Here is a 21,239-nt window from a genome sequence, read left to right on the forward strand (position 1 = left end):
TTTAATTTGGGGCCTGAAACATTTCAAATGCTGATCATATTGAAAACTCATCAGGCACTGGGCAAATTCTCCTACTCTCAAAAGCCCACACTTCATTGTGTCTCTATTCACACTGCTGTAAGCTTCTGACTTGCACCACTGGTTTCCATTTTGTGTTTAATTGTGCTGTCTGTGTTTAAGTGTGTGGACCACTGATGCATCGCCATGGAATCCCGCTGTGGCTTATTACTGCCAGGCTCCGCTATCTGCTGTTCCTAACCTGCTGGGTCATTTCCAGCTGCTGTAATCTAACATTAGCCTCAGCTTTCACCGGGTCCCAGCCATTTACCCCGCTATATATTATAGATGACCCCCTGGAAATGGAAGAATCCCAGCAGACATGGAATTAATTTACAGCAGTTCTCAGTTTTAAGGAAAATTGAATCAAAGTCGGTGCCACAGACGGAGAGGGGTTTTATGTTGCTCCATAACACTGTCACAGTCTATAAAACTTGAATGAAAAGCTATTTGATGATTAAGTGTTTTTTTTTTTTTTTTGTTATTCTTTGCTATCTCTTGGCTTTCCTAATAATCATTTCACTATAAAGTCGCAAAGTCTCCTAAAGCCTAGGCTTCTTTCAGTCGAACCTAATCCCCTTTTTTTTTTTTTGATGAATGAATGAATTTCATTTGCAAGCTCACAAACACAAGGTAAGTCTTTAGAAACTGAGCTGACAGCGCGTGTTCATATATATTGTGGGACCACGCATGAATGTGGACGTGAAGTCAGTCACGTCGGCGCTCATCAGGTTTTGTAGGAAAACTCTAAACAAATGTGACGTTTAATTCTGCAGAGATCCCTCCACTCCAGAGGTAGATCCTTCTTTTTTAAAAGAGAAAGGGAAGAAAAAGCTGACAATCCTCAGTACTAGCATGGCTTCAACACAAAGGGGATGATGGAGAAAAAAAAAAGGATGCCTTAGGGTTCCTGACTATTGAAATGAAGGATATCGGGGAGAGGAGCCTTTGTCAAAGACGGCACCAATAGTAGAATGAGAGCGGCTCACAATGAGGAACTTTTGTAAGGCTTTACAATTAGATGAAGTAATTTAAGCTCACCTATATAAGGAGTCCTGTTTGCTGTACAGCACAGCCATTACGGCTGTCCTTGGCATCAGAAGGAGCTATTTGCAGAGTTTAGTGTCAGCATAAGTTCAGTACAGCTTGTATAGTCCATCCATTGTACTTTGGTGAGCTCACAGCGTAAAAGTTACCTTGTAGTTACCCTAATTGGTCCCAATTACCGACACTGACAAAGGCGCTGTGTGTTAGTGTGTGTCTGTAAAATAATTTAAGGTTTCTGTTCAGAGTAATGAAGTTGTGGCTATGAACTCAGGAACCAGAGATGTCTGGACCATTTAGTTCAATTACAGTCTTCTGCAGTGCAGGTGAAAAAGTGGAGGATGTGAACTAATTGGGTATTAAATAACAATATGCACATAAAGAACGAATGTGTCTCAGAAGCATCTGGTTCACTTATGGTAAATTTACGAAAGCTTCTTGTTGTATTCCTACATCATTTTTAATAGTAAGAACATTAAAATCCTTGATAATTAATTATTAATGCTATTAGTTGAATCACAGACAATCCAGATCCAACAAGACACTAACAAGATTAATAGTCTGCTTGTTATTTTGACTCATTCTGAAACATCTCCTAAAATATAGAAAACAATGCACAAGTCATCTGTTTTATTTGCATTTAAACACAAATGATCCACCCAGTCATTCATCCATCAGGCCAGCCAGCTATCCATTGATTAGACAGTTTGGTACAGATCAATTTCAGCATTCGGTTGGTTGGTTGGTTTTTTTTTTTGCCAAATTGTTGGATTGATCCAGCCTGATTCTGAGTCCTGAATTGAATTTGATGATGATGAATCTGCGGAAGAAGCTGAAGATTAAGGCGACGGCAGTGAGGTCTTCCAATCAAAACACTTGGAGCTCGTCTCTGAAGATAAATCGTCAAATTACCAGTGAAAATATACTAATAGCTCAACTGCAACTAAGAGTTTGACTGCTGATCATGTTTAGAAATAATGGTTTTTGTTTCAGTGCCTATTGATAATTGTGTAAATTATGTTTTGTTTGATGATTTATATTACAATGTAACTAAAAATAGATACATGAATAAATACATATAACCTCTACTATTACAATTTTAGAGTTACTAAATTGAGGTGAGATGTGACTAAATACATAATTTTGATCATTTAGTCTACATATTACAATTATTTTATTGTTGTTTTGGAGATAAAAAAAAATAAAAGTACATGCAGTTTAATGCACTAGTCATCTAGTATAATCCTTTGAATACTTAGTAAGTTGTTTTACAGTAAAATTTTATGTTCTTAGATTGCATTTTGAATATTAAATCCATCCATTCATGGCAGACATAGACTATCTGTAAATAGAAATCTTGTAACAACAAGCAGGATCCAACGAGGCACGAATAAAGAAAAGGCTGTCAACAATGACAAGCACTGAACACAGTAAACCAAGCACTATGCACTGTTAAAAATAAGAAGATGCAACACACAACATGGAAATCTCCGAAAAAAATAAATACAAAATAGGTGTGTTGTGAAAACAAAAACGAAGAAACCTGCAGTGAACAAAGAAAGAGGCAGAATTCAATAAAAACAGAAGATTTACCTGCAGGATGTGTAATTTTTTCCAACTAAAGATTACATGGACGAGTAATAAGCATTAAAAAAAGATGAAGATTAAACTTACCAAACCAGAAAGCAATTAAAGTCATTAATGGAAAGAACAAAAAGATAAAAATCAAGCTCAACAGAACATGTAATAGAGGTATTATTTTGATTACTCCAATTTTCTTCCTCTGCTGTTTCACCAACCAGAGACACACATGTCGACAAAATTTCTGCATATTCTTTGCAATACATTCAAGTTGTTTTATAACAAATATGCTCATATTTAGCTATTCTTTTTACAGTGCAACTATGGACAAAATATGGATGATTACAACTAGAACAAACAATAAAAGGAGACGTAATATTGAAGCTGCCCTACCAGGGTAACAAGTAGTTCCACCAAGTTGCAGGCAGTGTCTTAACACTTAACGCATTTGAAAATATCAAATTTATCCTATGATAGAGTAAACCAGCCAATCACAAATGGAGGATAGTTTTTCAGTGGCTAACACCTTAAATATACACTCTCACCCATTTCCATCGGCTCCCTTGTTTCTGATCTCTATAAGCCGGTTTCTGCCAATCTGTTTTTGTGTGGCATTCCCTTGACCTTTGTTGTCTTTTCTCTTTGTAGGACACTGAGATCCTGAACACTGCTGTCCTGACCGGGAAGACAGTAGCCGTTCCAGTAAAGGTAGTGACCATCGGAACAGACGCCTCTGTCACCGACGTCTCTGAAACGGTGACATGCCGCTCGACGGATGAAGACGTAGTGAAGGTCAGTAAGGTGAACTGAAAATCACAACTTTCTGCAGCTTTGCTACAATAAACAGGCTTTGTCAGCTACTTCAAGTGTTTACTGATGATTTTCTTGAGTTTGTTAAAACATGAGAAATCGCAAGTGTTGTATTTATCTAAGTATATGGCTTAGAGAAAGATTTACCTAGTAATTAACTTTGTCACAATTGTTACTTTACGATGATGATGTGTTATACTTAGGGTTGGTGTCCTGCTCTCCAACATGGCCTCCCATAAAGGCCAGATTTGTTCTGGCTTTTATGGATTGTTGTTTTACAACTCAATAATGAACCTCTCTGCAGCTTTACCCTGCAGAGGCCAGTACTTTACCCAGTACTGGTCTTCATGATGTTGTTCTCCAACAAACCTTTGCAGCATTAAAAGAATATCTAGAGTCAGATTGAGCTTAAACACATACACCTGTACTGTATTTAGTACTTGGATGAGTTCTAAAAACAACATCCCACTGGGTTTTATTTGAAAGTCTTAGGGTGAAGGGGAAGAATGCAAATGTACAAAAAATACAATGTTTTATGACTTTTATTTCCAGGACATTTAAAAATGATTTATCCTTTTGTTTACACTTCACAATTATTTACTACATTATTCTGCCACATAAAATACCAATGGAACACATTAAGGTTTGTGATTTTAACATTTAAATGATGAAACGTTAGAGGTGTATGGGGACTTTTGCAGTACACTGTATGTGACAATCTGCCGATTTTGTTATAATAGCTCCAGTTAACACTGTGTAGTGAACATAAGTCACTACACAGTGAAAAGTCTCCTGCAGTTTTAAAAATATGACCTCAGATATCAGGGGCTCCAAAGAAGACACTCGGCTTGCAGAATTTCAACAAATCAATCAAAAAGCAAATATTTCTCTACATCTGTCTCTATGGAAAAGAACGTCTTTCTTCTTCTCAAGAAAGAAGTCCCTACGATGTACCAAGACAGAATAAAGCAAATAGTTTGTCATATAAGTGACACATAATGGAACAAATCAAACTCTGAAACCATGAAATGTTACGTTTCTCCTAACGATGCACACGCGGACATAAATAATCAGAATAAATGGCCAACCATAATAAAATTTGATTAATTACTTTTGTGCTCCTGTAGACAACATGTGGATTATTTAATCTGGATACATTTCAATCAAGAAATTTTGCGCATGTAAACATAACTAGTGCGCCTGCTCTGGCTTAGGTTTAACAGTGCAGGGAGGATCGACTTCAGAGTCAAATTTGAGAAAAGTCTGCTGCTGCTGAGATATGTCTCTAAATAATGTTTCCAGTTACAATCTTTTATTATGCAAACATAATTTATTTATCTTTATTTTGGGAAGCACTCAGTTTGTGCTGTGCAGAATACGGAATATTTTACAAAGTTATAATATTGCTGCAACTTAGAAGGAAATGCGTAAAGTGCTCCGTCTTTTAAGACGTACTTTTCTTTTTACACCAGCGTTGCCCTAATGTAGAGGTGGAAACAAGGTTTTCCCTTCATTATGTTTGAAGGCACATGTTGCTTTCCTGGATTCAGATTTTGACAGCTAAGGTTAGGGGTATGACTGGTAAGGCGGTGTTGGGAATATGCTGTTTGCGTACATTTGCATCTCATCTGCCCACTGTAACTCCACATGTTGCAGCTGCATTCTGTATAATGAAGCCATGCCTATTAAAACACTGAACCAATTCTCAATATTTTAAGCAGAAAAAGAAAAAAAAAACAACTATGTGCCCCAACGTTTCATTTCATCTAGCCTGGAACTTTACTGTTTACATTTGCATTCACCAACAGGTCTTGCACGCACACACACACCCCATCCTGGCATTAAGTTGATATTTTAGAGCTCACCTCTGACTCAGAGTATTGCTGCTGTGTTTCAGCTGCTCACAGGAATATTAGAACTGAAACGAGCCAAAACAACAACACAAACACACTCTGACGGTGTCTATTCATGAGTTCTTTTGGAAAACCTTCCATATTCATGTTAGCCATGAACCCAAGGAAGGGGTTGTGAGTGAGCGTTCACAACCCCTGCTGCCAGGGAGGATGGCTAGTGGATGGTATGATGTGTGCACACCTTCCAGTTGCACTGAAATGAGCTGCAGCTTGCAGTATGCAGAGCAGTCTAGGCAGCTTGTCATGTTAACTGTGTGAACACGCCGGAGACGGACTCGCCCCACCTACACGCTTTCCACTCCCTTGCTCCTATCTGCCGTGGATTGTATCTGTCTGGTGAGTTGTTAATTTCCTGGGCTAGATCCAGCGACAGCCCTAATGTGCTCTGTAAGTATTCTGCCGCTAGCTGCCTAATGGGTTTGATTAATGTGGCAGCGGATCCTCCTGGACGTTTACGTTGCTTTGTGAGGCAGAATGACAGAGAGCATGTAGCGCAGAGAGGAAGACCTGCCCTCGGCCTGGGTGGGACACTATGAATGTACGAGACTTTAAAACGCCTGCTCGATAAGTTTTTTGGGGTTTCTTTTTAAACCAAGTTTATCGGTGAGACCAATCAGAAGGCAGGATTTTGTATGTAAATTGAAGAAGAAAGGCTGACATGTTGTTCTGTATTTCTGAAAAAAAATCATCCAGCTTTAGAAGTATACAGTTCCTGTTATATTTATTGGCACATGAAGGTGTTCCAAAAGCCTTCAATTAATTCATCTTATACTCAGCTCAGGTGTCAAACTCATTTTAAAAATTTTTTTTGGTCCATATCAACATCGTGAATGTCCTCTAAGAGCTGGTTGTGGCAGAGTGTATCAATAAAACTCTAAAAACAAAATAAAAATAAATATACAATTGTAAATCTGTTAACAAACTTTTAAAATATTGTCGCTCTCTCTGTATATGATGAGTACTAACTAAAATGTAATTATATTTTCTTTTCACATTGATGTAATTTGGCACTATACGAATGAAAACCGAGTTGATTTGACTAATAAAATCATATTTTGGCACTCAGCTGTTATCTTGAAGTTCTATTTATGTGCCTCTCTCTTGAGGGCCACTTAAATAGCTTTGGCTGGCCAGATCTGGCCCACGGGCCTCGGGTTTGGCACATGTTTTAGAAATATCCAGCCTTAAATTTGATGATATTTACTCAGTTGAGAAAGAAAAATCCATTGCTCTGAAATTTACAAAATCAAAGGCATCACAACTATTTGAAAGTGATAAAAAAATCATTTAAAAATAAATGTACCTTAGGCATTTTTTAAATTAAATTTTACTTTCTAAATTGATCAGTTTTCTATGAATTTCTAATAAGTAATCTCCGACTTTCAATTTACCTGGGGAAATACAGAGGACTATTGTTTTAAGCCTCTGGCTACAAGGATGGACAAGTTCTCATTTGTTTTGCCACCAGACTCAGGTAAGGACAGTCAAAAAAAAACTTTAAAGCTCGCTGGTTGGAAACTGCAACGAAGTGCATCACTTTGGAGGTCGCTAGAGCCCTTTGTGCACTGCAGGGTCCGGCCTGACCCAGCCCGGCTCCGCTCGACCCGGTCCTATTGGTGCTATGGCCCTGGTCGTTTTGCATTGAGCAGGATACGTCACGTAAATCGGATTCTTGCTGAAGCTACCCAGGCCCAATCTGCCCAAAGACCACAGAACAGTTTTCTTCTTGGGTCTCCCGTCCCATTTTTTTCTGTATGCGCTCATGAGCGAGGAAACTGAGGGAAACATTTACCTCAGACTTACATTTAACAAAACAATAAATAAATAAATCTCATCTGAATGTTGTCTCCTTTCTATCCTTAAGAAAAAGATATAAAACTTCAGATATTTCACAAAGAGATATTAACGTTCATGGAAAACCTCACATAACCTTATATTAAAGCAGAAAGTATGGCGGCTGTAAGAAAGGCTTACAGTATTCAATTATGCCGCATGAACTGATCAGTACAGTATAGCGAGGGAACGCAAAAGTTTTGCGAGGGAACGCAAAATAATTTTTTCCCCCATGTCCCCTCGAGGGCTCCGTACGTCTGCGGCTGGTTTGATTTCCCCGCTAGAGCGACGCCAGATGCGGAAATCCCCTCGTTCACAGCCTTGCCGACTTGCCGACGGTTGGAAAAATTGGAGAAATGTTGTTTATATTTACCATTAAAATCTTTGGCTGAATCGGCGATTGTAATCCCAGTGTAGGGTAAGAATAGATTATGACGGGAATTTATTGATGCAGCATATTGAAATCACGGCCATCAAGAAAGTCTAGTGCTCCTCTGATCCAGAGATCTGATCTTTTTCCCGCCCGCGCAGCCAACGAACCAATCAACAGCTAAATCCAAACCGGCCCGGTCTGGCCGGCCCGATTGGAACCACAGCTCTCGGGGTTCCAGGGAGCCGGGTGGTACCGGGCTGGAAGTGTTAATGCAAAAAACGATCAACCCGGGGTCCAGTGGTGCAGTGGAAAAGGGTCTTAAGTCTCCATGACAACTATTATTTGCGATCTACATGCCAACTGGTGGTCTGAGATTACTGCAATTACTATCCAACCATCACAAATGCAAACATGTTGGTTAAACCCTTTTAGAACTTCAAGTGGAATTCTTTACTAAAATTGAGCTTCTAGGTAACAAACACCCCAGATTGGTTTGGTGTGAAATGAAAAATTTCACACCAAATTTCACACCTTGTGGTCGTTGCAAAGTATGGTATCTATGATGCTGCGGGCCTGTTTCTCTCACAACATTTCTGTCAGCTTTGCAAGAGTGCCTGGCACCGTGAAATCAGGAGATTTTAAATTAAAATCTGTCGCTGTTCACTACACTTCAAGAACAGAGAAAGTTTTTATCAAGAGTATCAAATATTCTTTTCCTTTTACTGAGAATTTTGAACTGCAAATTATTGCTAAGCAAGTTAAAGAGGGAGAGCTTAACAATGAAGCCTGTGAAGCAGCACAGAGTCCTCTGATATCTATATCAGTTCAAATTCTTTCTTTGGGAACCCTGGTGGAGTCCAATCTGCTCCATGACAGGCTGTAGTCAGGGGAGGAGAGCCCGTCCTTATGGGAACGTTCAAACGCCTCATTAGGCAACTCCACCAGTCTCTTTTACATTGGCATCCTGCAGCACAAGGGCATAACCAAGGTACTTTTTTGTCTGGAATGTTTATTCACTGGAGGAACACAGATTAAACACCCATTTAATGTTTGCATGTCCTCCTCGGTTGTGGGGAATTCTCTGGTGTTTGACTGTAGTCTTAGAGGAAGGCCTACAGCATGCCTTGCAGCTCTCCCATAAGGCCTTTGTTAGCATGCAAAGAGTTGTGTTAGTTTTAGTAATGTTATATAATTTTCTAGCTAAAAACTGTTTGTTTTGTTTTTTAAAAAGGTCTATATCTTGGGGGCTGCACAGTGGCGCAGTTGGTAGCACTGTTGCCTTGCAGCAAGAAGGTCCTGGGTTCGATTCCCGGCCGGGGTCTTTCTGCATGGAGTTTGCATGTTCTCCCTGTGCATGCGTGGGTTCTCTCCGGGTACTCCGGCTTCTTCCCACAGTCCAAAAACATGACTGTCAGGTCAATTGGTTTCTCTAAATTCTCCCTAGGTGTGAGTGTGTGTGTGAATGGTTGTTTGTCCTGTATGTCTCTGTGTTGCCCTGCGACAGACTGGTGACCTGTCCGGGGTGTACCCCGCCTCTCGCCTGGAACGTAGCTGGAGATAGGCACCAGCAACCCTCCCGACCCCATTAGGGACAAGGGTGAACAGAAAATGGATGGATGGATGGATGGATGGATGGATGGTCTATATCTTGATTTCTATTACTTGTACCTTTCTGCTGTTTGGAGCTCATAAGAGATATGCTTATTTCCATCACTGAAAGTACAAAATGCCCAATGAAAGTATGAAGTTACATCAGGAGCGCCCCACTCACTTACCTACGGATTACACAAACGCCAGCCCAAACAAAAGCAGAGAATTTGCATTTGACTTTGTAATGCAAAGAATTATATGGCAGCTTACAGTGAGGAAGTGGAGCAGTGAGAAATGTTGTCCAGAAGCAGTAGCTTGGAGAACTGTTAACCTAGCCCCATTTGAAGGGATTTGGAGAGTCAAGTCTGGCTTCCATTCACAGTTGCAAAAAATACATTTAAAAATGTGCAAAACCTGCAGATAAAGGTATTTTCTGTTCCAACTTTGACCTGGATGGTTGCTGATCTGGACATCCGTTCAATCTATTAATCACGCTTTATTCATCAAGCCCCTTTTCACACTCATTCATCAGCACATTCAGACAAATAATGTATTTTAGCTATGCAGTGGTTGTGCAAATTTCACGTTTCTGTATAATCTGTGTGTTTTACTCATGAGGGTTTAACATAACTACAATAGTTAGTAGCTGTCCAAATAAAAGTCCGTGGAAACAATTTCTAATTCCACTCAAACTCCATGGCCCTGTTCAGATCTGGTATTAACATGGCTGATCTGACCGTAAGCAGACCGATCTAACAGTGACGGGTCACGCCTGGTATTAAAATCTCTGCTTTACATGCGGGCTGTCAGCCAGGTCCACTGGTGTTTCTGTAACTTAATAGATACTTTAAATAACTTAAACTACATTATTATTCACACAGGGCTAAGATTAATCTTGTTGTCATCTTGTTGTTTCCTATGCCACCTGTGTTGGTTTAAAAACAATTTAACAGAAAAAATCGGCTGAGATCAACAGAATGTGTCGCCACGTGAAAAGTAAAGATTGTTGTACAAAAAAAATAAAAAGAAGTGTTTGTTTTTTTAACTGCTAAACTTTCTGCTTATAAGCAACACATAGTCACTTTAGCGGGTCTGGCTGTTTACTCCCTGTGTGAGCTGTCTGTCCTAACTGGGCCTTCTCTCTTAGGTTTGGGTTAATTGTTTTGTAATCCTTTGCAGATGGTGCTTCTCTCACAGAAAGATTTTATTGTGAGTGAGGAGAAATCAATCTTTCTCACTGATTTACTTCTACAACATCACGCATCTGTCTTACATAGATGATCTTTGCTAGTAAAACGCAAACTACGGCCTTTACGTTGTTGTCAATGTTTTGGGCTCTTATTCCTGTTTAAAAGATTATTTTTTGTCAAGAAATGAGCCCATTCTATGAACCTCAAGGTCATTCCATGAATCATCTTGGATCTCAAGGTCGTTTCGTTACACTTCTCATCACTATCCATATATGGCACTTCCTTCGCTTTAGTAGGTGGGACTCAAAAGGTTCTTTTTGTTTCAGAAATGCTTGATGACATGAACACTGAGAGGCATCAGATGCTGGTAGTAAGGTAAATCTGCAATCAATCAATCAATAATCTGAAAGGAAAACAAAGCACATCAATGACTATCAACCAAGGGCAACATTTTGCGGGGATAGATATTTTTTTCTTTATATAAACAGCCTGTGCACATTTGACCTCACACAATATGACATGTATTTCAGGGCTGTAATTTACTCTGCTGAGCTGTGCAGGTCAAGGTCAGACTTATTTATGGAGAAAGTAGTAAAAAAAAAATGTCAAAATTCACAGCTATTTGAGGTTTCTTTGCAGCCAGTATTTTCAGAGTCTGTAGAGTTTGTAAGCCGTCTTTTATATTCTTTCTTTTTTGTCACTTCAGTTCCATGAGTCAGCCAACATTATAAAACTTTAAGCATATTGTAGAAAGAAGTAGTTATTTTTGATTCCTATATCTTGCATGGTGAATATTCTAACCTGAACTGAGTTGAAAGCTTACTCATCTGAAATATTTCATTCTATAAAGGGCATATAATTAATCACGACAGTGTGATCTTGAAAAACAGATTCCCAAATAAAGCTTGTCCTTAGATCTGAGAAAAATACCTGGGAAAAAGACTCACTGAGATAAGCATAAATCACTAACTGATGATGTGCAGAACCACTTTTTTTCTACGGAAAATGGAAAAAACATTTTCTTCTATTACTTTTTAATTTTCAAGCAGTTTTATTCAATGCAGAATTGCAAAAATTGGCTTTGATTTTAAGCTCACTATGCTGTACTTGCATCATATTGTTTCCTTGGTTTCTTGCTGGAGTTTGCATCAGTTTGTGAACAAGCATGCATGTGGATGAATTAAGATTAAAGAAAAAATACACTGTTAGATATCTGATTGCAGTTCCAGTCTAGCTAAAGGAAAAAACAAGTTTCAGTACTGTATGAAAGTTCACTTTAAACTTTCTCACAGTTTGTCATGTTACATCCACAGACTTCCATGTATTTTTCTGGGATTTTATGTGAGAAACCGACCCAAAATAGTGAATCATTGTGATTTGACATTGTGAGCCCCTTTGACAATGATACTCCTAAATGAAACACGGTGAAACCAGTTGCCTTCAGCTTTATGTAACCTGGCCGTATGTTGTTTAATCTCATTATAAATAAATCTCAGAGGTTTGCTGGAGAATCTTAGTGAATAATCAGCATCACGAAGACCAAGAATCACACGGGACGCATCAGGAACATATCTGTGATGAAGCTTTAAAACTCTCACAGTGCCTCGTTCCAGCTCTTATCTGGCAAAGGAAAGAGTACGACACGACTGCAAACCTACCGAGACAGGACCGTCCACCTGAACTGACAGGGTGACTAAGGAGAGCATTAATTAGAGAAGAAGACATTAGTTGTGCTTTTTGCAAGTGTGGCAGTTTGAAAGCTATTGGTGAAAAAAGTTCCAGTAAGATTATTTTAAAGTTTGTCACAAGCCATGTGGGATGCAGAATATCTGAAACCAAAATTGAACTTTTTGGCCTACAAGCATCACCCTGAACACACTGGCAGCGGGGATCCTTTAGCTCAGTATGGAGAGAGAAGCTTTCCACAGTTGCTTGGAAGATTGATGAAGCTAAAGACAGAAAACCCCTGAAAGACAATTTGTTGTTGTCTTCAAAAAGAGATTTCATTTTTATCAGGACAACTCTGCTCAAATATCACCAAAGGTGTAATTGCAGTGGAATGTGGTTGTGCAAAAGTATTGACTCATGCAAGCTTAATATAAATGCATCTTGCAACCTTTTTTCTTTCGCTTTGTTGATTTCATTTGATTGAATATTGCAATGAAATGCACTGAAGTTTGATTTTTGCAACACAACAAAATAAAAAAATAAAAACTGGGTAGAAATACTATTTCAAGGTACTGTACCAACAACAAACAGTAAAAAGGATGAATGGCGCTTTCATATTTAGATGCAAACTATCAAGTAACGGCAGCAAATTCCCTCCTTACATCCAATCTGCCCTGAATTTAGAGGAAAAATGTAGTTCCACAAAAGCTCAAATTGCCGGCTTCTTGTTGGAGATGAAAGGCGAGATTCTCACACAAGGCTTCGACTTTATTCTGTCACATGCAAAGTTTTCTTGCTATTCACAGAGGAAATGCTGCTGTGGCTTTATGATGAATGGGTATTTCCAGTTTTATCTCACTGTGGAGAAATAACTTGGAAGGAAAGAGAAGAGATATATCCCCAGATCATCTAATTCCAATATGGCTCCAGCTACATGATAAGATCAATAAGATTGACAAAGCACCCAAAAAACAACAACAAAAAACATGTCTCCAATGTGATGCTGATTAATAACGTGTCTGTGTTGTGCGAGTCCCTTTGGACTGTCTACGTTATGTCTAGATTTCTAAGATAAAGAGGAGGAGGACTGTGGATAGAGAGGAGAGAAGGATCAAAGAAAAATTGATTCTTTTACGAACTTAAAGAATCAAAGCAACAGACGCAAACAAAAAATTCCTTAAGGTAATTTGCAAAACAAATGGTTCAGAGTTGGATTATTTCATCTGCACAAAGCTGCTCTGCTCTTTCTACTTTGCATCTACTTGCTACTTTTCGCTTTTAGACCCAAACGCCGCCTCGCAGACCGATGTCCGGTTCAAAGAAGTCATTGCAGCCCTTCCTCCACCTTTCCTGAGTGTCAGCCTCATACTGAGGAGGACCTTTCATCTTGTTCAAAGTTGTTAGAGGAATACTGCTGTATATCAAGGGAGAGCTCAGAAGAGTAAACCCTGTAATAAAGCTATAGGTCAGAGCATGTGTCCGGCACGGTGTGTGTTTCTGTGTAATTCGGTGTGTAGCTACCCAGCGCGGCTGTCAGAGGAGCTCCATGGTAAAAGCCGCCTTTTCCTAAACCCTCCCTTTGCTCCTCTCCCTCCCCCCTGTGCAGGTCTCTGACAGGTGCGACTACGTTTTTGTGAATGGCAAGGAGATGAAGGGCAAGGTGAAGATGATGGTGAATTTCACTTACGGCTACCTCAGCGCTCAGCTGGAGCTCTGCGTGTGGATCCCTCGTCTCCCGCTCCAGATTGAGGTGTCGGACACAGAGCTGAGCCAGATCAAAGGGTGGCGGGTGCCCACCGCCGCAACGGGTCAGAGGTAAGGCTGGACCCGGGGCTTTGTGAATCAGCTCTGTCCTACCTCATAAAGCATGTGAAAAGTATACACTAATTCTCCCCACAAGTAGAGCCTTATTAGTCCCTGTTTAATGTGTCTGGATTAAACATCGCCATTTATTCAAAGCAGGAAGTAGCTATTCCTGCTGTTGGTAGAATAACAGAAGACATTGTTATTACAGATGTAATCGGTCATCAATGACATTTTTATATATATTTTATATAAACATATTTTAATTTTGACACATAAACCTAGTTACCCCAAACACTGCATAAATTTAATATTAGTTTCAAGGGTTTTTGCTCTAGTATATTGTCCCTATTTTTGCTTTTGGTTGATGATCTATTGCCTGAACTCTTAATCAGCTACACAGAACAACTACTTTTCTCCAAACACTTTTTTTTTACAATACACTTTTGCATTGATTAAGTATAGAATAAAACTGAAACAACGCTTAGTACTTAAAATGCTTTAAATACAAACAGTGAAGTCATTATTACTTGTGTAATTGCAAATAACAAAGACTGGGTAACTAGAAGAATCTATAAAGATTTTGGTTTGACTCCACATTGATGTTGAAGGACTGCTACACTCATTGATGAAGTTGACTTGTCGCAACTGTTAAATAATAGAGGAAAATGAGCTATTATTAAGTGATTAATTAGTAGCAGTAGCCATCCTGTTGCTTAATGGGCATGGTGGTGGTTTAATGGGCACGGTGGTGGTTGCCCAGTGGGTAAAATGAATCCTGAACACGTTCAGCCAGCACTACTGCAACATCCAGAAGTCTAAAACTCCAGCTGCTACTATTCCCATTTGTATTGTTTGGAACAGTAAGAATTTCTTACGATGTTCTCTTTCTCTGCATTACTTTAATAATATTAAACCAGCTTATTTTGATGTTCACATAGCAGCAGGAATATGTTTTATATATGAGCGGATTTCAGCTGATTTCTTGCCTTTCTAACACATTTTGCATGTGTTCAAGACTCGCTCACTCTACAGTTCCACTTTGTTACCCATAATTTCGTGTGCGGACTAATGTGTACGTGTCGATTTCTTGGGCCGCTGCTGACATCAGGTGTGAATTTTATGCTACTGATCCCATTAGAAATATTTAAATTATACAAGATGTTGAGGATAAGTTCGTATTCCTTGCAAGGAGTAAAAAAAAAATGCAGAAGCTGTGCAGCAGAAGGTGGAAGAGCAGCTCTGTTTTGCTGGAAAAAACTCGACTCCAGCCCTTTCTCTGCATTTTACTGTCTTAAACTACCCAGATCCATTTAGGGCTTTTTTTGTTTTTGTTTTTGTTTTTTTTTTTACAAAAATTGCAGCCCAAGGCAAATGTAGTGACCTTCTGGTGTTATAGGAGACTTTTGGAGACTCTTATTCTTCTTTATAAGTAATGGGTGCTGCAGTGACTGCAGCAGTCCCTCCCAGCTGCATTCGCAGCAGGAGACATTCCCTCTTCTACATCCAGAATGCAAATGAACCGTAGATGTGCAAAGCTGCCACTGGCTGAATTGTTGTTATTGTAAGTCCCAAAGTAGACCATGACATTAAAAACCAAACCAGGCTTCAAAGACCTTCTAGCGTTGTGTCTCTTTTGGGCATCCTGTGACAGCCTTCAGCCCAGATAAAAGCAAACTACTGAAAACAAGGACACATCTGGAGATGTTTTGGGGTGTTTAGTGGTCCCTTCTTTTAATCACTTCCATGATCGTATTCCTTTCTCCTACAGCCTTAATAATAATTACAGATGAACAATTTTGGAAATTAGGTATTTACCTCATTTTGTGGAGGCGTCATGAACTGGACTACTGTGTGATTCTCATTGTACTTCAATAACACTTTCCAATGTTTTCAGTATTCTCAGTCTAATACTCCAAGTTTATTTAGATTGTTGCTAATTTTATTGTATATATTGCACTTATTTGATGATTGGATACCTGAATTTCCCAGTTAACTAACTAACCAACTAACTAACGCCAATATCTTGCTTGAATGTGTCAGAGGTCCTTTCTTCTGTTTTATTAAATTGTGTCTCCTGCTGTGCGACGATTCAAGCTTGATAAGAACGAATTATATATATAAAAAAAATAGATTCAAGATTTCCACTCTGAACAATAGACTAACATCTCTTGGTGATCTTTTTGAAAGCTTATAATCAGAGGTCTTTGAGATGCGCTACTAGCCTGATGAATAGCTTTTGTTACGGCCGATTTGTTTGAATTCTGCCTTTGAGAAAAATGAGATAATAACGACCGTGCTGTCGAGCAACTCTGCGGCTCTCCTTCCTTCACTTCAGTCCCCCTGCCAGTTCTTAGTTGATCACAAAATGGCTGACATGTGCAGTCCGGTTTATCATTATTGTTGGCTCATGGTGGCCTGCCATTGCGTCTCTTAGTTGTCAGTAGGACAGCACATTATTAGAGCTGTCTCGAGGTCAGCCCCTCTCTCCTGAGGCCTCATCACTAGCGGCGCCTTCTGCCAGCGCTGCCATGTGTTGCCACTCTGCAGCAGCAGAAATCCGTCAGCCGACGGGAGCAGCCATCACCCTACCTGCAGTAATTACATCTGGAAATGCGTCGAAGTTGGACTCGGAGTCATCCCACGCGCCACTGTGTCTCCTCTAATTATCCGTGGCCCCCTCTTATTTTGAGTGACAGAGGTACAGCGTTCAGCTAATCTCGTGGCTTGTCGAGTGTGTTGCTTTTCCAGCTGCGTGTCGGCATGCACGCCTCCGTCAGCGGGGGACGGCCGAGGCGGGTTGTCATCGTTTGGCTCCGGCAGCATCGCTGACGGCTTCCGAGAGCTTTGTCTCGCCGTGTCCTGCAGTCGTCTTTGTTTATCAGGGGAGAACAGGCGTGACCTTGAATGATGCCTCGGTGGGAATGTGCACTGGCCCGCCGTCCGCAAGCCCAGGAGGAACTAAGCCAATGAGCGACAATAACAAGTGGCTTAGTGCTCCCCGACCAGTTAGGCTTGGAAATTGTGGCCGTGCTGGGGCAGGCAGCAGAGAAATAAAAAAAAGAAAAATGGAAAGAGGCATCTGGCCTGTTAGTGGGATAGCTGCAGAGGTACTACTGACTCGGTTTTTGACTGACTCTGCCTGCACAGCTCACCTCTTCACTGCTTAAGCTCTGCCAAAAGAGCGACAAGATAAGCCCGCACAGACAGAGGAACTAAGTGTAGGCGGAGTACCGGGGCATGCATGACTACTTTAACACGCCTCTCCAGATATATTCATTCAGAATTAGTTTTCCCCGTTTTTTTAGCGATTAAAACATTCTCTTTTGTAGCCGGGTGGTAAAGTTTGGTTGAATGAGTGTGCTGTTTCAAAGTGTTGGTTTTCTTTTATATTGCAGTAACAATGCTATTGAATTATTTTGGTTCAGTTATGTAATTTTATTTGTTCCTTATATTTAAATATGTGCAGGTAGTTGGTCTCGGGTGCTGCACATTTTGACCACCAGAGAGCAGTGTTTCAAGGTGATTGCTGTTTCCCAAGAAGGGGCAGGAAATGCATCTTGTTGTCTTCCTGTGTTGCTAAGCTACGTGCTGAACGTGGATGTGAACTGTACGTGTTTTATCTGCTGGAGATAGATTTGGCAGAAAATCGGTAAATATATACATCACTTGTTGAAATATGTCGGTACATTCTCATTTATACAATAAGCAGTCAGTATTTTAATGAGATGGTGTGTTTGTGAAACGGATGGTTCAGGGAACCTGTATGTGCAGGGCGGCCATTTTCTGCACGAGATGATAAGATGTCTGGACATCGATGTGCTCCAGTATTAAGAGTGAACTAAGATGTTACTGTGGAATGTAAGTGTAGATAAAATAAGTCATATCACAATCACTCGCTTTAAATCAGTGTGGTGTAATGCAGCTCTCTGTATTTTGTTTGTGCGGCCAGAAGCCACTGCCGTATTTCTTTTCTTGCCTTTTTATACGTTGTATTTTCTTTTTTGTGCATTTACTCTGTTATTTTAGAGATTGCCACATTTCAGCAGTAGTTACCTAATGTTTGGTACGCATATGTTCTGATTTCTGAACAAAAGTAAGAAAATAAGACAGCTTTGTTTAATCTGTTTCAACTGGAAATAAAATATACTGCACAGTTATTGTGTCATGTGAGGCTAAGTAATTCCCAGGCTACACTTTCATACAACTTTTAACAGACTGGATTGGAAGCTCTACAATGAAATTGAAAACACATGACCCCATTTCTAAGAAACAACTCGGCTATGTTACTCAAAAATAAAAAAATAAAAAAGAAACAAATATCTAATGACCGTTTTATTAACTTTAACTAGCGAGAGCATTACAAGAAAATGACTGTCACAGGACAAACCTTAGATGACTGGGTGGGTATAACGTTTGACTGTGTGTTCTATGACTTTGTATGTGTGTTTTTATGATGTAAAGCACTTTGAAATATCTTGATGCTGAAAGGTGCTATACAAATAAAATTTGATTGATTGATTATTTAACATGCATAAAATAGGGGGGAAAAAACAGACTATCTCAATCACAAGACCAAACAATTTGATTTATGGTGACTAAGTTGGGTAGACTATGTGAAACTCAGAAGTTCAGATTTTATTTGTAGCTCCCACAAACGGAATGGTTGTTTTATATATCATAATGCATAGTCCTGCTTATTTTTTCTTCTCAAGTGTTGATATTGGCATTATGATGTTGTGACAATATGTTGTTTTTTTTAACTCACTTCCTTGGGAATCAATAAAGATCAAATAATGACAATAATTTTTTTTAAAAATGCAATAACACTGCTTGATCCTGTCCAAATAACCTTCACCGCTGTAGCAGATGACAAAATGCAGGAAAAGCAGCAGCACACGCAAGACCAATACAGGCACTGCGCATAAATATGCAGCCTCTCCTTTGAAGTCAGGAGTTGACTTGGAAGTAAATGAAGTGGAAAAAAATATTGCTTTGAGAGGCAGGTTGTTCTCGGGCACGGAGCGGTATTTGTTTATTAGATTAACCTTAGATTTGATTTTCAAGGCGGTCGCACAAACGTTGGCTCAGATTTATACAGCGGATAAAAACAGACGGACTTCTCCCATGGCTTACCTGCTCCTAAATTCAACAGTGTTGGTCATCTGTTGAATGTATTCATCTGTGTGTGTATTTAAATGCGTATGCAAATGAAAATTTGGTTATTACCGGTATGTTACAGCATAATATCAGTTCTGGCAATTCAGTTGCCAGTGGGTCACTTTTTTAAGAAAACTATTTTCAGTCAAAAGATACAAAATCCTGTAAAAGGATGGGCAGTGCCAAGTTTTTGCCACTTTTTTTCTGTTCTGTTTTTGCTTTTCCTTTACATTTGAATGTTTCAGATCACCAAATAATATAAAAACACAAGACAAAGTCAACAAAAGTAATACAAAGCGCAATTTTCGAAATGTTATTTAATTTATTGAGAAAACAGATATTCTAACAACCCAGCCCTTTGCTAAATCATCAAGTTTTTTTTGTGTGTTTTTTTTAAGGAAGTTGCATTAAATTTCATTCCTAACACACAGACCTGGTTACTGTCTGGAAACATAAACCTGGACTTATGATCTCACTCAGATCACTCAAAAACCCAGAACAGCATCTCAATCACAGCAGCACTCGCTCAGGTAAGGGCAATGTTCATGGTTCAACAATAAGAAAGAGGCTGGGCAAAAAATGGCATCAGCTGGAAATTTTCAAGACCAAAACCACCGCCGACCTACGAAAACATGGAGACCTGTCGCACATGAAAACATTTGATTGTCCTCAAGAACGTCAGAATGGTATTCTGTTGACTGATTCGACATAAGTGGAACTTTTTGGAAGGTGTGGGTTGCAGTGCAACCGATGTAAAACTAAAGCAGCATTTTGAGTCTTTCTCAGTGACAGCTTCTGCGCGAAGAGTGTTTTCATTAGAACTATTTATCAGCACTAAGGTATGTCGCGTCCCTTGATCTGAAAACGATGTGATTTTAAGTTTACGAGCGGCCAAGAATAAAAATGAATCAAATCTGCTCACCAGTCGATTTCCCTGTGCTTCTCTTTCTGTACACACATTTAAAACTAAAATAGTAAATCGGGTTAAATAAGGTTGATTTTCATGTTTTGGACTGACCCGAACTGACTCCCAAATCATACATTTTTCGGTAAGGGTGACAGCTCGGAGGTATTCTCTCCTTAAATAACTTGGAGTTCATTGAAAAAGATGAATGGCCAAAATATGTGAGGGGGAAAAAAAGAAAAAAATGCCAGAAATTATATAAAGGGTTTTATTGATTTGATGACAGTAAAATGTCATTTATTCATTTATACACATTAACAAATTCACAAGAATGCTTCAGTGGCTTGAATGAAACGGGCCAATCTGTTTTCAGTAGTTACAAAACGTCCAGAACCAGGAACGTAGTCTGTTATTTCTGCAGTAGGTAAAGAGAAGAAGATCGTTTTTAAAAGATCATGGCATAGATATTTTGTAAGGTTGCATGATTTTAGACTTTTTTTTTCTTATTCTTTCCTTTTTTCTTATGTTTTTTTTATGACTTGATGTTAACTAGACTGAATGAAACTTCTGTGGACTAATCAGGCTTTCGGACCTTTTCCATCCGAGGTGAACTTGTGCAGCTAATATTTGCAGCAAATTTAAACTTACAGTGCTCAATGAAAAAAAAAAAATAATTAAAAACTGCCTAAAAATTAAAGTCCAAAATATTACATTTAATTTGTGTTTTAATATCACAATATTGCCAGAGTGTGGCGGTTCTTGTCAGTCTTTTCTAAACAACCTGCTGCAGAGTCGAATCGTTTTTGCCGCGACTCAGTTGGAGACCACTTGTGATGATGCCATGAATCCTGAACATATAGGGCTTCTTCCTAGTGCCACGGCGTCCATTTCCAGAATCTATTTTTCGGTTATTGGCTGCCATCCGCTTGCATGTGAAATCAGTCCTGCCAGCAAAGCTTTTAAGCTCTTAACTTCAAATCTCTCTGTACTCTTGGCTTTTCTGTGACGCTTGCAGCTAACATCTTTATTCCCGTGGCTTAGCAGTCAGTCAGATTTCCTAGGGGATTCCGACAGAAAGAGACAAGCAGAGCGGATAATCGCAAGAAAAACAGTTTAAGAGATTAATTTCTTTTCTTCTCCCCGTTATTGCGATTGCAACCTCTGCTGGCGTGTATGAGAAAGGAACCAAGGCAGATGATTAGAAGAGAATGTGAATGTAAGTCACAGGATACATATATGATTAATAGTCGTGCCGACGTAGCTCTTTTTTGTCTGCAAACAGTCCAGCTGTGCATCAGTGGAAGACTGGATAG

The 21,239-nt window shown here is 39.4% G+C and overlaps 1 protein-coding gene across 1 annotated transcript in view; it reads left to right on the plus strand.

Annotated features, from left to right (window-relative positions):
• Window positions 1-21,239, plus strand: part of LOC114155151 (transmembrane protein 132C) — a 166,853-nt gene that overhangs the window by 132,077 nt on the left and 13,537 nt on the right. Inside the window, exons 5-6 of the mRNA XM_028034905.1 lie at window positions 3,331-3,474; window positions 13,666-13,874. Of these exons, the coding sequence (XP_027890706.1) occupies window positions 3,331-3,474; window positions 13,666-13,874 (353 nt within the window). The remainder of the gene's footprint in view (window positions 1-3,330; window positions 3,475-13,665; window positions 13,875-21,239) is intronic.

The sequence above is a fragment of the Xiphophorus couchianus genome, chromosome 12 (assembly GCF_001444195.1).
Source record: "Xiphophorus couchianus chromosome 12, X_couchianus-1.0, whole genome shotgun sequence".
In the NCBI taxonomy this organism is placed as follows: domain Eukaryota; kingdom Metazoa; phylum Chordata; class Actinopteri; order Cyprinodontiformes; family Poeciliidae; genus Xiphophorus; species Xiphophorus couchianus.